This window comes from Mycteria americana, chromosome 2 (assembly GCF_035582795.1).
Source record: "Mycteria americana isolate JAX WOST 10 ecotype Jacksonville Zoo and Gardens chromosome 2, USCA_MyAme_1.0, whole genome shotgun sequence".
NCBI lineage: Eukaryota > Metazoa > Chordata > Aves > Ciconiiformes > Ciconiidae > Mycteria > Mycteria americana.
The window spans coordinates 83,011,664-83,028,255 of record NC_134366.1 but is presented as its reverse complement, the minus strand read 5'-3'; the positions used below and the strand labels follow the sequence as shown (position 1 = coordinate 83,028,255).

The 16,592-nt window shown below is 44.0% G+C and overlaps 1 protein-coding gene across 1 annotated transcript; it reads left to right on the top strand.

Moving 5' to 3' along the window:
* The first annotated feature begins 951 nt into the window (after positions 1 to 951).
* On the top strand, positions 952 to 9,313 carry LOC142405857 (heterochromatin-associated protein MENT-like). The gene is made up of 8 exons (XM_075493948.1): positions 952 to 1,063; positions 1,640 to 1,816; positions 2,767 to 2,850; positions 3,241 to 3,378; positions 3,915 to 4,032; positions 4,739 to 4,881; positions 6,010 to 6,177; positions 7,845 to 9,313. The coding sequence occupies exons 1-8, from the start codon at positions 1,052 to 1,054 to the stop codon at positions 8,247 to 8,249; spliced, it is 1,245 nt and encodes a 414-aa protein (XP_075350063.1). The 5' UTR covers positions 952 to 1,051; the 3' UTR covers positions 8,250 to 9,313.
* Positions 9,314 to 16,592: the final 7,279 nt, after the last annotated feature.

The window sequence follows — 16,592 nt, the reverse complement described above, 5'->3', positions numbered from 1 at the left end:
CTAAAACCAACACCTGTTTAATTTCTGGCATTTCTTCATTGCCTTGCACAACATTGATTTCTGCCACTTTTTAGAAGACTTGACCCACTCTGTTCCTGTAATGAGGCTTGCAGCAAAATGCTTAGCACACAGGACCGTTTCCTTCCCTTCCTCCATTTCCCTTCCCCTGTCCCCCAGGGTCTTACAGTTGTTGCCACCACCTTCTCCTTCTTCCACCACCCAACAGCAGCCTGGCTCTCTTCTGGGACTGCAGTGACAACTACTGTGCTGTGTTTGCCCCCATTGTATTTTTTCACTCCATCCTTGCTCGAGCCCTCCCACTGGGGTTGTTTCAGTCCTTGCCCTCCTTCACTACATGCAAGTAACTCAATGATTTGCAGTGTTTCTCTCAAATGATTCCCAGCCATGGTTGCAATGAGATTTCTTCACCAACACAACCAGTGGGGTGTCCATCCCTTACCCTGAATGGTCCTTCATGGCTTTGCCTCTGTCTATGCTCCTAACGACCTTCAATCTGAAGCTGGACTCACAGTGTCTAATTCAATTACTAAGCTTGACGTTTCATGCTGATGTAGCACATTTAAAACCCAGGAGTCACAGCTGCACAAAGCCCGAGAGGAGAATCAGGCCTATAATATCTGCTTATATCCAGAAACCAAAAACAAGCATTCCAGTGTAACCTTTTTACCAGTCATTTAATTTAAAACAACAGACCAGTTGTCTCCACAACACCAGAAGACCCATTGGAATGGGTGAACTGTTCTGCTATCCTGTCAGTAGACTATTGTGGTGTAACAATAGAGCTGAGATTTTAATTCCATTGTCCTTTTGAAATGTCTAAAACTGAAAAGTGAGAAGGTCAACAAGGAGGACAAAATTACATAAGATCTTTTGGGGATTTGGTAAAAAGGAGCTTTGGGTAGGCAGAAACAACCTGGATGTAGGGGAGAAGGAAGGGGAGGTGCAAGCAGTACTATATTTATAAATTTATTCATTGCTTAACACACAAACGCAGAACCTGACCGAGGACAAGACCTAAGTCTTCTCTCTCATGGGATCAGAGGTAAATATTTAAACCAATTTAACTAAGTTTTCTGATGCTTTTAAAAAGTGATCTGTGGCTTGCATGACTGTATAGGTAAATTATAATATACCAGTGTTATAGTGCATTATTCTTGCCTCATGTTTTTCTAGATGTCAACCCTCAGAGAAAATAAATCTGTGAGGCTAAGAAAAACTGCTAATTTGGGGCAGAAGTGATAACAATTCCCCTGGGAACATTACTTTGATAAATCATTAGTTAAGGACAAAAAGGAAGAAAAATACGCAGCTTAAAAATTTGCACATTTTTGAAAACCAAAGGCAGAAAGAAACACAAAGAAAACTGCAGCTGTATAAAAGAGGACATATGTACAATTATAGGAAAATATTATCTGGATAACAAAAAACCTAAAAGAAATTGCTGCTCCTAACAGGTGGCAAACACCATCTGTGTGGAAGATAAAACATACAACTAGGCTATTAGTTTTAGTGAGTGCCAGTGCATTGTGTTGCACACGTAACATTTCTCACTAATATGCACTGTGTAGATAATTTTAAACATTCAAATAGTACAATTCCATCTGTTGCCTCTTTCCAGGTTGTAGCAATGGAACTGGTCTCAACATCAGTTGGCAAGTTTACAGTTGATCTTTTCAACAAGCTGAATGAGGCCAACAAGGGCAAAAACATTTTCTTTTCCCCTTGGAGCATATCATCTGCTTTGGCTCTGATGTACCTAGGTGCAAAAGGCAATACAGCAACAGAGATGGCAGAGGTAGGTTGCTCTATGAAGCATACACCCCATACAATACCTGGCTCCTTTACTGGCTGCAAAATTTAATGTTAGATAGAAAAACTTGCCACTGCAATGACAAGGAACCAAGGCAGACCAGAGAATGTAACAAGTGAATGATAAATTTTATTCATTTCATAGCAGGTCCCACACTTCTCCAGTAAGAGGAAGTGTCCTGTGGGTATCACATGCTGAGCACAGAGGTTTTCTCAACCTGACTTCTAAATTATTCTACACCTTCTAATTTATCCTGTGATTCTATGATTCTGTCACAGATGGGATACTCCCTTTGAGAAGCAAACAGCTGATGCCAGTAGCTCCTAACTAAATGGCAGGAGGCTTGCAGATCCCAGCATCCTCCCTCTCTCCCCTGGCCAGGATGCATCTTTCTATCTTGATTTATGCTTTCCTAAACAACAGCCTGACAGTCCAGCAGGAAAATAGGAAGGGTTTTGGAATCTCCACAACCCCCCACCCAATCCTTCCCCATGCCACATGGGCACATTGCTGGCTCAAAGGGAGCTGTGGTGCTCGACACTGCCCAGCACTCGCCACTGTGTCACCACACGCCTGTTCAGATGCCTTTGTACCATCACTGTGGGGAGAACCATTTGGGTTTGCACATACACTTTGCTATTGCTGAGAGCAGCAGCTGTGGAAGGGAGTTCCAGCAGGGAGTTCCACAGCCTTGCAGTGTGCAGACAGGAGTACTGCGTCGATGCTCTGGGAGGGGGATAGTGCTACTCATTGTTACTCTATGGGATTTACGTATACTGCAGCTTCAGCATCCCTTTGATTATTCACCTAAACAGCAGACAGCATAGTCAGTTATCATATGGAGCAAACCAAGACAACCATTTGATCCCCATTTGGCTTTAAGTCACACCGGTTCCTTCATGCCTATTTCTTACCTGTGGAATCACTGTTTGCAGGTTCTTCATTTCACTCAACCAGCAGGAGCTGAAGGCTCTTCTGTGGCCAGACCTTCTCGGGGGAGACCAAAGAGAAGAAAAATGGTATCTATTAGAACTGAAATCCCAAGATAAAGAATCTCCAGAATGAAAATGTCCAGATACAGCTTAAAGAGTCCAGTATTTCTTGTCTGCACCCCTCTTTAAAGTACAAACCCCAACATACTTCACAACAGGTTCAATTTCAGTTCCCTTCACTCACTCAGACTCTGAGAAGCATGGAAGGACAAGTCACTGGGATAGTCTGGAAGGTTTGCTATATGGCAAATCAGTCAATACAGTCATAAACAGAGCCCTGCAAATTGCAGTGATGGTAAACTTGGAAAAATAAAAAGAGAGAGGAACCCAAATCCATCTCCCACATACGTCACTTAGAATGTTTTGAAAACTTCATGCAAAAATGCAATTGCTGAATGTGTGGTTTCTCTTTCCAAGGATCCTGAGCACAAGCAAGCTGAAGATATCCATTCTGGCTTCAAAGAACTCCTGACTGCCATCAACAAACCGAGAAGCACCTACGCGCTGAGAAGTGCCAACCGCATTTATGTAGAAAAAAGTTTCTCACTATTGCCAGTAAGTTAAATCTCAGAGAGGAGGAAGAAAACATGCAAAAAATATTTCTCATTTTAATTCCTTGCCATTAATAGAACAGGTTTGAAGCTGACCCTGAGTACTGCAAATGAAGAGCCCTGGATTCCAGCGAGAAACTTAACTGGAAAATACCAGTTGGTCTGCTCACAGTATTTAAGGATGCATTGCCCTTTGACTGTAGCGTAGGGATTCCTTTTCATGCAATATGGCTTTATTATTGGAACCCCCAATATATACAATTGTAAATGAGACATTAAAATAAGCACACCCATGGGACATGCACAGCCTTCCTCACTTCTCCAAATAAAAGTGGGAACAAAAGAAGGGAATTTTCTGTCCTTTGATTATTTCTTAACTGTTAACTCACAGTCCAATAGAGAGTAACAAGCAAGATCCTGAAGTGCTCTAGGCTCAAGAAGCTATCAAAAAGTCCAAGAACTAACAACTTGCCTTTGGGACTGAAAAATCCAGTACAGTATAGAACTTATTTCCTTGGGGTATTTTTTGCTATTTTTCAGAGATACATACAGCTCAGTAAGAACTACTACAAAGCAGAGCCACAGAAGGTTAACTTTAAGGCAGCACCAGACCAATCTAGAAAGGAAATCAACGCTTGGATTGAAAAACAAACTGAGGGTAAGCCAAGCTCAACCCCAACACCTTTCCTCTCCTATTAAGTCAGCGTGCTGTTTCCTTTGGGCAGGTGTCCTTGCTTCCCCACATGCCACTGCAGCAGCCAGGTCATGCCTTCCAACGTGGACAGTGAGCAGAGAGGCAGTGGGAGGACAGAGAAAGAGCGACACACTTAAGCAGCTTCAAATACCTGATCCAGATCTCAGTGAGCTCCTTGGGAGATTCCCATCAACTCTGCTGTGCTCTGCATCAGCTGGTCCTCAAGCACAACTGCTGCCCTGGTGCTGCACCCAGGCACCGCAGGCAGAGCAGGCAGAGGGCAGAAACACCTCTGCCTACCAGTGTGCTCCAAGGCAGGTGGGGATGCCTATCTAGCTGTACCATCCTGCACTGGCCAGAGGTGCTGGCCTCCTTTTACCTGGCATAGCCAGCTGGTGAGGCAGTATATGGCTTTCTGCTTCTAGCTGCTTGCCGTGAAGCTGTGACCTTTTTTTGAGGAAGGAGTCAATCCCTGTCAGCTAGCCAGGAGAACCAGGCAGCAAACAGCTTTGGAAGCTGTAAACAAACTAATTGATTTATGTCAGGGGAGTATTTTAGGGAGTAGGGCATGGACTTTTTCACTAGGGAGTTGAACTGAGAGAAAAAACAATCAAAACATGTCTTCACTGTGCTACCTTGGAATGAAACCAGACTCTTCTGATTTCAAAAGGCAAAATCAAGAATTTGCTGAATCCATCAGATGTGGCAAGGAACACTACGCTGATCGTGGTAAACTGCCTTTACTTCAAGGCAGATTGGGAAGTGAAATTTGCGGCACAAGATACGGAAGTGCAACCCTTCCGACTGAGCAAGGTAAGCTCCTCTGGTACCCTTCTTACCGTAAACAGCCTGGTGACAACAGCTACTGTTGAAATCTTTCAATTTCCTAAGTCTTTTAGGTATCCCTGTGGTAACTAGACTCTATGTGAAAAGCTGGTTACAGCAAAATGTGTCAGTGCTCAGCTCACTGCAACATTAAGATGCTGCTCAGGTAAATGTTAATGAGCTCCAGGTAACAGCTACCGTTTCCAAAAGCACTAGAGTCACTGAAGACCTTTCTGTAAAACAGTGCTAAAAGGGCTAGATTGTAAAAATATGATTTTGAGAGTCCAAGCTTCATGGACCGGAACTACATGCTGTGTCATGGGTGAGTATAGTACCCGGGCCTCTGTGCTGTGCAGCCTAGCTAAGCGCAAACATATCTGCTCAAATACAGCTGCAACAGGGTACCTTGAATGGGTGCATGGTTGGGCAAGACTAGAAGAAATGTTAATGGCGTGTATCCAGAAGAGATGTCAATGAATTCACATCAAAAGACAAGAGCTCTGTGCAATTTCCACCAACTGTGGCTTCTGCCTTCTGATTAGCATGTATATGTCGGCTGCTTCCCTGAATGAAGGGACGAAGATGTTAAGAGAGGTTACATACTCCTGCAAAGGTGACTGCTTGCCAGGAACTCCTCTCATCGTGAGCCCCTTTTCTCAGACATTAGTGTTATCTTCTGTTAAGGGTTGTGACATAAAGAGCAACCAGCTAGTTACTTTTTATTGCCAGAGAGGAGACCACAGAAAAACTGCACAACACCCATCCTCTTAAACCATAGCTGCTTCTCTGCCGTAGTCTTGTAAGGTCATATCCCCTACCTGCTCCATCCCCCTAATCCTTGCAGACATTTCTAACTCTCTTCCTCCTTCCTTTGTGGGCTGCTGTGCATATTTTGGGGAGAAGAGGAAAATCAGTCAGTTCAGCCCCCAACAAAATGCTCTGGGACAAACACCAAGATAAGCAATATTGTCCAGTCAAGAAAAGCTTTGGAAAATGAATGACAAATCACTGTTATAAAAGCTGCTTACAAAAGTTTCCTCTCCCTCCACTGCACTGAGTCATCATCATCCTTCCTTTCAAGGAATGGTTTCTTACTTATAAATAAATACTTTACAGAACAAGACCAAGCCTGTGAAGATGATGTTCATGAGACATACATTTCCCGTTCTCATCATGGAAACAATGAATCTCAAAATTATTGAGCTGCCATATTTGAACCACGAACTCAGTATGTTCATCCTCCTTCCCGATGACATCAAAGACAGCACTACGGGTCTCGAACAGGTAAAAAAGTATGCTACATCCATTTTGTATCACCACGCAGTCATTAAAAAAAAAAAAGAACAGGCTGGCAACCTTATCTCCCCCTCTGAGGACATGCTGTTTGATCTCCTCCACTAGCTGAATTAATTTCCTTTAATACCTATCTAATCCCAAGAAAGTTCCTCCACACTGAGTGCCCTTAGTTTGGTAAGAACTGAAGACAGTCAACACTGTGCATAATCAGATGTTTAGCTCTTCAACAGCCCCATGACTGATACCCAATCCTACATGATCTGTAAGGATTAAATTTCCCTTCACTGCACATTCAGGAGGGAGAGTACTGCACAAGTAGTCACAGCCTCTTCCTGAGATAACAGACACCTCTTCTCCATGGCCTGGAACTTTATTCACCAACTTGTTCTCATTCTGCTTGCCCCCACACACATTTGCTTGCTGTCTGAAAAACTACGATTTTGGTGAGACTGCATTTGCTACAATAATGAGATCTGCCACTGTAGTTACTACAATTGTTAAGATTGTTAAATTATTGGTGTCTATCACGTCAAGAATAGCATTCATTGCTCTCCTCCATTTCATCTGAGCTGAACCCTGGTGACATAGTGAGCAGGACACAGAGTGGCAGTGAAAGATTTTGCTGGAAGCAGTTTGTTTTAAAATTGCCAAGGAAATACATGCAATATTAACACCTGTTTCGATGGAACTGGACCAAACCACCTGCCGCACAGCTGGCAATCTCCCAGCAATTTCCTTCACATCAAGACTGAATTAAAAGAGAGGAAAGAACTACCTCAGGGGATGGCAGCTGCAGGTGTTGAGTGCCCTGTCTTTCTTTTTGTCGTGGTTTAACCCAGACAGCAACTAAGCACCACGCAACCGCTCGCTCACTCCCCCCGCCCCGCGGTGGGATGGGGAAGAGAATCGGAAGAGTAAAAGTGAGAACACTTGTGGGTTGAGATAAGGACAGTTTAATAGAGAAAGCAAAAGCCGCGGGTGCGAGCAAAGCGAAGCAAGGAATTCATTCACTACTTCCCATGGGCGGGCAGGTGTTCAGCCATCTCCAGGAAAGCAGGGCTCCATCACACGTAACGGTTACTTGGGAAGACAAACGCCATCACTCCAAACATCCCCGCCTTCCTTCTTCTTCCCCAGCTTTATATACTGAGCATGACGTCATATGGTATGGGATAGCCCTTTGGTCAGTTTGGATCAACTGTCCTGGCTGTGTCCCCTCCCAGCTTCTTGGGCACCTGGCAGAGCATGGGGAGCTGAAAAAAAAAAGTCCTTGACCAGTGTAAATACTGCTTAGCAACAGCCAAAACATCAGCGTGTTATCAATATTATTCTCATACTAAAACCCAAAACACAGAACTACGCCAGCCACTAGGAAGGAAATCAACTCTATCCCAGCCGAAACCAGGACACTTTTGCAATGAATTTGGCAGGGGTGGTGTTCAAAACCTTGCAGCATTAAGCCTCAAATGTTTGTTGCGCACCCTGCCTCTGATCATCAGTAAAACCAATTTGTATTCCATGCTTTCATCTAAATGTTAAATTCACCATTTAAAATCTGTTTAATTCATTAAATTGCCATACAATTGATTAATTCATAGTTAGTTAATGGATTTTTCCTTGCAAACATCAAATTCCTTCTCTTTCTTAAACAACAGCTGGAAAGAGAACTGACGTATGAGAAGCTGTCCAAATGGACTGATTCCAAGAAGATGACCAAAATTCTTGTGGATCTGTACCTACCTAAGTTCACAATGGAGGAGACATATAATCTCTCTGATAATCTGGAAAGCATGGGAATCCGTAGTGCCTTCAGCAGCAATGCTAATTTCAGTGGAATGGCTGAGAAGGATGATATATGGATCTCCACAGTTCTTCACAAGTCTGTTGTTGCAGTTGATGAGGAAGGCACTGAGGCAGCTGCTGTTACTATAGTTAAAGGCGAATTAAGTCTACCTATTAGCAATGGTCTGAAATTTATGGTTGACCACCCTTTCCACTTATTCATCAGACACAACAAATCCAAGACCATCCTCTTTTTTGGCAGATTCTGCTCTCCCTGAGAATGAGTTATTACTTGCTCCCAAACAGCACCCAAGATTCACTGTTCAACAGAAAAATGTGAACGGCAGTGTTAAAAGCTCAACCTTAAGCCATGTAGCCATATGTACTGAAAGTGTATGTCCTTTTTCTTCCCCCCTCCAAGTAAGGCAGCACCCAGAGACCACCCTGTGCCTCAAAGATCATCCCTCTACTGCTCCTTTCTATTGTCCTAATGAGACAGCCCTCCACAGAAAATGGTGCAGAATTTTGCTCCCTTGCATCAAACCTGCTCTTCTGGCTTTGTTGTTTGAGACTAAGGTGGAGCCATAAAAGCTCTCTGCACACAGGCCATCATCTAGCCCCACGCCAAGTGCTGACTTCAAGAGAAATGCAGTTCATCCTCTTGAATCTCCCAGAGAGGAAAAAAATCCCTGAAAGAAAAAAAAAGAACTTGCAGAAATCTATATGCTCTCTTTTCCTCTCCGGGAAACTTGCATTTGCATTACAATGCAGTTTCCTTATGTTCATTTTAAAGACTGTTGGAAATTAACAAAATTTAATACAAACCCAGAATAATCTCAAAATGCCCCTCACCTTCCCACCTCACCGTGTGTATACAGACACATTACATTCATTCTCTCCTGCCCTTGCAGCTTCATGAAAAAATGAGGCAGCGATGGAAAATAGTCCAGCCCTTAATATTTAATAGCCAACTTCTAATCACCTTGCATTTTTTCCTCATTTTTCTAAACTTTGTAGGTTAAGGTTACTGAGAGTTCCAATCAGTAAAAATGCTAAGAAAACTACGAGCAACATGCTTCTTGCTACCTCTTATTGATATGCAATCTAAAACCTCCAGAATTCAAATCTGCTTCCTCTTTTTAAGTTAACCTAATTATACCTGTTTCTGGGCTAATATCCGCACAGTTTCCTTGCTACCTGTATCATTGATCAATGTATGATTTACGTAATGATTTATGATGAATTATGTAACTTATGAGTGCATCTCAGCAAAGATAGTCACGGTATTGACAGAAACACCAGTGAGATTTTGACTGATGCTTTACTTCATAATTTTACTATGATCTGCATTTAATCCAATAAATGAACTTGGAGTTGTATGTGTGTTATTCAAGACACTGACTTACCTGGTTCTCTTAGAGCATCATGTAAGGTGCACGGCTGGAGCACGTTTCCATTCTTGCCATTCCAAATCAACCACCACATCATCCCAGCTGACAAAGCTGACGCACTTCGTGTCTTATTTCCAGTAGGCTTCAAACAGCCCCGAAAACACTGTTATTCAGCATGTTATCCTAGGCATTTACTAAACATACCAAATCAAATTAAACTCTGTGATGAGCAAGTTTTTGCTCACTGAGTCAAGGCATTTGAACTTTTCTTTTTAAGCATTCAGTTTCCCATTTTTGACCACTGCTTATTGCACTATCGGTGCAGTCCCCCTGGGACCTACTCAGGAGGCTTGTTTTCTTGTCACAACACACTAGAAATAAAAAGTCTGACTAGAACCTATAGCCCAGAAAAGCAGCTTCCAAACACCCCTTTTGCGCATGTACAATAGTGAACAAGTAACGCTGCACTGGCAACATCAGTTCCCTTCGTTGGCTTGGGATGGCAGCAGTTGTGCTTTCCTGTGGCCATGAGGAATAGCATAAAGTTTCGTAGCCATTGTGGTACTCAGTAACCACGTCAGAGAACATTATCTAAGGCAACAAGATTTGAATGCAGGAGGGAGGTACTGTAAAAACATTTACTCTCAGCAAAATTCCACTTGTAATTACAACTCATTCCACCTCCACAAAAGGTATTCTATTTGGAAATACATCTCCACCCAACAAAGTATATCTGCATTTTCCTCCCTGTACAAAGTGCTGCTTCTAAAATCAGTGCCCTTCCTTGCCTGTAACCCTCAGCTCAGGGTTCAGCTCTTTGTCATCCAGGACCTATGCTGGTACAGCCCAGCTGTGTGCTATTGACTCAGCTTTACTAAGAAGTTTGTTGTTTAGGTGTGGAAAAGCACACGAGTGAAGGCCATGCAAAATAAGAAAAGTAAAAACACAGAGAAGTTATTGTCAGGATGGAATAGTCAGCATTGCAAGGCTTCAGGAGGAGAAACACTTGCATGCAGAGGTATAAAATCTCAACTTTAAAAAAAAGGAAGAATTGGAAGACAACAACTAGCAACATTGAGGCTGAGCTTCTTCTAAGGAGCAACAAAGAACAGCCCTCCTCCACTTGAGTGATGCCTGGCCAGCAAAGACTTATCAGGGTGGTAAGCATGTTAATTCTTAGCCTTGTAGCATGTTAATCCTATCTCTCTGCTGTGTGTATTCAACAATAAGTATTTACCAGGAAATCCGAAATTGTGTATACCCAGTTTGAAGAGACACTTCATGTAAGAGCAAAAGTTGCCCAAAAAGGTGGGAAAAGTTCCATGCCAAACCAAATGAAAGGTCTTGCCATGCTAATCTTTGTGCATCCCCTCACTCATACCACACTGCAGGGCTCCGCCAAGCAACACCTCTGAGGCTCTCTGAGGAACTACAGCACGGTGTCCACCAGCTGGTGAGAGACGCAAAGGGTCACTTTGGTACCACGCTACTCCCAGTCACAGCTTTGCTTGGGAGATGATGCCAAGAGCACACCTTCCAGTATAAGACATACTTGGGATGCAGGTGAAAAGGGTGAAAGAGAAGGAAAGGAACTCATCCAGGGGAAACACTCTTTAGAGCTCAGCTACTGCAAGCAACACTGGAAGCTGCTTCATTTGTGTCTCCTTGTACTATTTTCATGGTAACCAGTGTCTGGGTCTCAAGTCAGGCTAACCCTTACAGAATCACAGAATCATTCAGGCTAGAAGTGACCACTTGAAATCATCTGGTCCAACCCCCTGCACAAGCAGGGTCAGCTAGTGCAGGTTGCACAGGACTGCGTCCAGTTGGGTTTTGAATATCTGTCTCCACCAATGGAGACTACACAACCTCTCCAGTGCCAAACCTGTGCCAGTGTTTGACCATCCTCATAGTAAAAAAGTGTTTTCTTGTGTTCAGAGTGAATTTAATGTTTTTAATCTGTGCCCATTGCGACTTGTCCTCTCACTGGGCACTACTGAGAAGAGTCTGGTTCCTTCTTCTTCATTACATCCCATAAGGTATTTATGCACATAGATAAGATCCCCCTGAGCTTTCTTTTCTCCAGGCTGTAAGTCCTAACCCTCTCAGCCTCTCCTCATATGAAAGATGCTCCATTCCCTTAATTATCTTTGTGGCCCTGTTCAGGGGGACCATATGGAAAACGGTATCTTCCTTATACTGAAGAGCCCAGAACTGGACACAGCACTCCAGCCATGGCCTTATCAGGGCTGAGCAGAGAGGGACCTCCCTCAGCCTGCTGGCAACACACCCTCATGCAGCCCACGATGCTGTTGGTCTTCTTTGCTGTGAGGATGCACTGCTGGTTCATGGTCAGCTTGTTGTCCACCAGGACCCCAAGGTCCTTCTCTGTAGAGTTGCTTTCCAGCCAGTCAGTCCCCAGTGTGTACTGATGCCTACGGTTATTCCTCCCCAGATGCAGAAGTTTGCATTTCCCTTTGTTGAATGTCACAAGATTCCTCTCCTCCCAATTCTCCACTGTGTCCAGGTCCTTCTGAATGGCAACACAACCCTCCAGTGTATCAGCCACTCCTCCCAGTTTTCTGTTGTCTGCAAACTTGCTGAGGGTACACTCTGTCCAAGCATCCTGGTGATTAATGAAGATGTTAAACAGTACTGGCCCCAGTATTGACCCCTGGGGTACACTACTAGTGATTTGACTCCAAATGGACTTTGTGCCCCTGATCACAACCCTCTGGGCCTGGTTGGGTTCATTTATCTAACTCACACTTCGTCAGCTTGTCCATGAGGCTGTTATGGGAGACAGTGTCAAAAGCTGTACTAAAGTCAAGGTAAACAACATCCACTGTTCTTCCCTCATCCATCAAGCTAGTTAACTCATTATAGCAGGCTATCAGGTTGGTTAAGCATGATTTCCCCTTCATAAATCCATGCTGACTACTCCTGATCAATTTCTTGTCCTTCATGTTTGGAAATGGTTTCCATGAGGATTTTCTCCATCACCTTCCCAGGCTGAGGTCAGGCTGATGGGCCTGTAGTTCCCTGAATCTTTTGAAGTCAGTTGTGACATTTGCCCTCTTCCAGTCTTCAGGAACTTTTTCCAGTCACTGTGGCCTTTCAAAGATGTGGCCTTTCAAAGAGAGAAGCCTCACAATTATATCAGCCAGCTCCCTCAGCACTTATGGGTACAAGTCATCAGGCCCCATGGACTTATGTATGTTCTATTCGTTTAAATGCTCCTGAACCTGGTCTTCCTCTGCCAAGAGTAAGTCTTCCTCTTTCCAGACTTTTCGTCCTGGACTCAGGCATTCCTGAAGGGCGGTCTTACCAGTAAAGACTGAGGTACAGAACACATTGAGTACCTCGGCCTTTTCCATGTCCTCCGTCAGCGTTTCCCCTGCACTATTCAGCAGCAGGCCCATGTTTTCCCTAGTCTTTTTGTCTTGTACTTGTAGACTCTTTTCCTGCAGCTCTTCACATCCCTTGCCATATTCAATACCAGGTCAACCTTGATTTTCCTAACCCTATCTCTGCAAGATCAGACAGCGACTCTGTACTCCTTCTGGGTCACCTCCCCTGCTTCCACATCTTATGTACCTCGTTTTTATGTCTGAGTTCAGTTAGGAACTCCTTGCTCATCCATGCAGGCCTCCTGCCACATTCACTGGATTTCCTACTTGTCAGAATGGACCATTCTTGAGCTTAGAGGAGGTGATTCTCGAATATCAACTAGCTCTCCTGGACTCCTCTCCAGGGCCATATTCCATGGGATTCTTCCAAGCAGATCTCTGAAGATCTCCTGAAATCCAGGGCTGTAGTCCTGCTTTTTGCCCTGCTCCTTCCTCTTAGGATCCTGAGCTCCATCATCTCATGGTCACTGCAGCCAAGGCTCCTACTGACCATCACATCCATGACCAGTTCTTCCTTGTTTCTCAGTATCAGGTCCAGCAGAGCACCATTCCTTGTTGGCTCCTCAATCACTTGTGCCAGGAAGTTGTCATCCAAGTACTTTAGAAATCCCCTAGATTGCTTAAGCCCTACTGTATATTACAGCAGATATCAGGGTGGTCCCCCGTAAGGACCAGGCTTCTTTCAGTTGTTTGAAGAAGGCCTCATCTACTTCTTAATCAGGAAATCTATAGCAGATATCCACTACAACAGCACCTGTGTTGGCCTGCCTTATCTTGACCCATAAGCCCTCGACTGGCTCCTGACCTGTGCCAAGGCAGAACCCTGTGCATTCCAGCTGCTCTCTCACACAGAGGGCAACTCCCTCTCCTTGCCTTCCCAGCCTGACCTTCCTGAAAAGCCTATATCCCTCCACGGGAGCACTCCAGTCGTGTGACCTAACCTACCGTATCTCCATGATCCCAATGAGATAATAGACCTGTAAACACACACAGACTTCTAACTGCTCCTCTTTTTTGCCCATGCTGCCTGCATTAGCGTAGTGGCATTTCAGAGAGGCCCGCAAGCATGCTGATTCCTCCGTACAGGGTTGAGAGGTTTTCCCTTAAGGCTCTTCTGCAGGCACTTCATTCTTTACGTGCCTATGCTTCAAGTGATTCCACTTTAGCTGTTCCGTTGATTGCTATATCCCTCCTGTTCCCATCACCCCAGGCCCTTGGCGTGCCTATCACATTCACAACCTCCTTTCTCGTTGAGGAATCACTCACTCCCCCATCCATTTCTAGCTTAAAGCTCTGCTTAGCAGGTAGGCCAGCCTGTTGACAAAGATACTCTTCACTGTTCAGTCAGGTGGATTCCTTCTCTTCCAAGCAGCTGGTGACTCTCAGGGAGGTCCCATGGCCATAGAAACTGAATCCTTGCTGCCGACAACAGCAGTGCAATGAATTGTTAACCCACAGGATCTGTCAAGTCCTCCTCAGGCCCGTCCACCTCACCAGCAGGATGGAGGACAGCACTACCTGCACCCCCATGTCCTTGACCACTTCCTCCAGAGCCCTGTAGTCATGCTTCGTACTTCCTAGGTCACTCCTGGCAGTATCATTAGTGCCTACATGGAAGAGCAGCAGGCGGAAGGACAGAGGAGCCTCAGTAGCCTCTCTACAACATCCCGAATGCGTGCCCCTAGCAATCAGCAAATCTACCCAGATGACAAATCAGGTCAACAAATGTGGGCCCTGTCCCCTGCAGTTACTTTCACTCCTCACACTTGTTAATGGCCTTTGAGATCTGGAAAGTGCATCTGCCAGTGCTGGAAGTTAAGAAAAGTTGCAAGTCTTTTAGTTTCCATGGTTTCACAATTATTTCCCCCTGTTAGGTTGGGATGCCACACTTGGATATAGCAAGGGAGGCAGTACTGGGAATTTGAATTTCCAGTGCAATGTGCTAACCATGCTTGCTGCTGTTGTTCCAGAAGGCCTGGGGGCTCCTGGAGGTGACAGGCTGGCTGGCAACAGGCTTGGATGGGGGAAGGGAAGAGAAGTCAGATCTGGGGCAGAACAGCTCCTATGCCATGAACAGGTCATGGTGTTCCAATGCTCCTCTCAGCCAGGGTTCTTTCAAGCACTGTCCTTTCTCTCCTGTCTGGCACAAAGGGTGGCTTGATGCTTTTGAAAGACAGTTCCATTTTAGTCTTCCATACTGGGGAAAATGCTATTTAATAACCTTTCTAAAATACTCCAAGATAGCCAAGTAATAGGTGCTACATGCCTGCATTTCCAAATAACTGCTTTCAAGAAGCCCTGGGTTTGTTCTGTATCATCAAAATTTGTAACTTCAGGTCCACAAACTCCTCCTTGAAAGGTCCCAGGACTTTGAAAACTAAAGAAAGAAGTATCTACAGGAAACTGCTGAGATAAGCCTCAATACAAACACGTAAGCATGGACTGCATGTCACTTAGTGATTCTATGCCTGTCAAAACACAGTAGATTAACATGCTTTCAGTTTATCCTACAATGAAAGATGGGGCTTTTTTCTACCAGTGCAAATCTCAGCTTCGTAAAATAATCCCTGGCACCTCTGTGGTAGACTGACCTCACGACAAGTAGAAATGGCAGACACAGCACACACTAATAAAGACAAGAAAGCTTAAAGTGCTGGTGTAGGGTTAGTATTCAAGACAAGGATACATAAAACCCTGCTGCTTTAGAACTGAAATGCAAATGCATCCATATTTTTAAAGGTTTTATTTTGACATCAGTAGCAGGCACAAGAAAATCCTTTTAAAAATGTTATTTATAGTCCAATCCTTTAGAGTTCTATTGTAACATCTGTGATACTTGGTCTCATTTTCTTCCTGGGGGACATAGCTGAATGGGATTTCCTGCAGAGTAAAAATCTGCAATTTGACTTAGTCTAGCACTGATTGTAAATTGTGCTGCTTTTTACTAGATGTAACTGAAAGAGAACTGATCTTCAAGAAATGGTCCACTCAAGAGTGGACCATTTACAGAGTACAGGTATGGGAGTACGACAATGAAACAGGCAGAAAGATACAACCTCACATCCATGCTGAGCAAGATGGGGATGAAAGATGGCTTCAAAAAAGGTCAGAATTACTTCATCAGTATGCCAGAGGAAAATGACTGGTTTTATCAAAAGACTTTTTATGACCATTTCTCAGAGGTCAATCCACTTGAGGTCAACAAGTCAGGCGTTGTGATGCTGTGAAACCTTGCTTCTACCATTCCAGTTGCAGCAATTCACTACTTCCATCCCGCACAGCAAAACCAAGAGCACCTCTTCTTTGGCTAATTTGTTTCCCTTTGAACCTCCACTGCCTCTTACTAAACAGGATCTTGCAGCAGCTGGAATATACCACAAAGAATGTGTACACAGTTTGGGTACCCTTTCTTCATTTTCCTGTATTTTTGGCCAATCTTTGCAGCTTGTAGTACCACTAACAGTTGTTTGGGTTTTTTTCTTCTCCTATTCATTTAGCTAAAAAATAGACAACAGCAGTTTCAGATACATGGCAGAAACGTTTCTTAAACACATAACTAAACACAATAGTGTCTAACACATTTCTGAAGCAAGAAAATAAGATGGATATTCCAGGCACAAAAACTGCACACACCTAAAAACAAAACGCGTGAAAAAAGAGAGGCACATATATCACTCTTGAAACCTGGTATGGCATATGTACCAGTCAGATTCAAAGTGAATATAAGCACAAAAATGTAATTCTAGTTCAAAATATGGACATGTACTCTTTATACTGATGCCTTTTCTGTATAGATCAACTGCACGCTGGTAACTGGTTT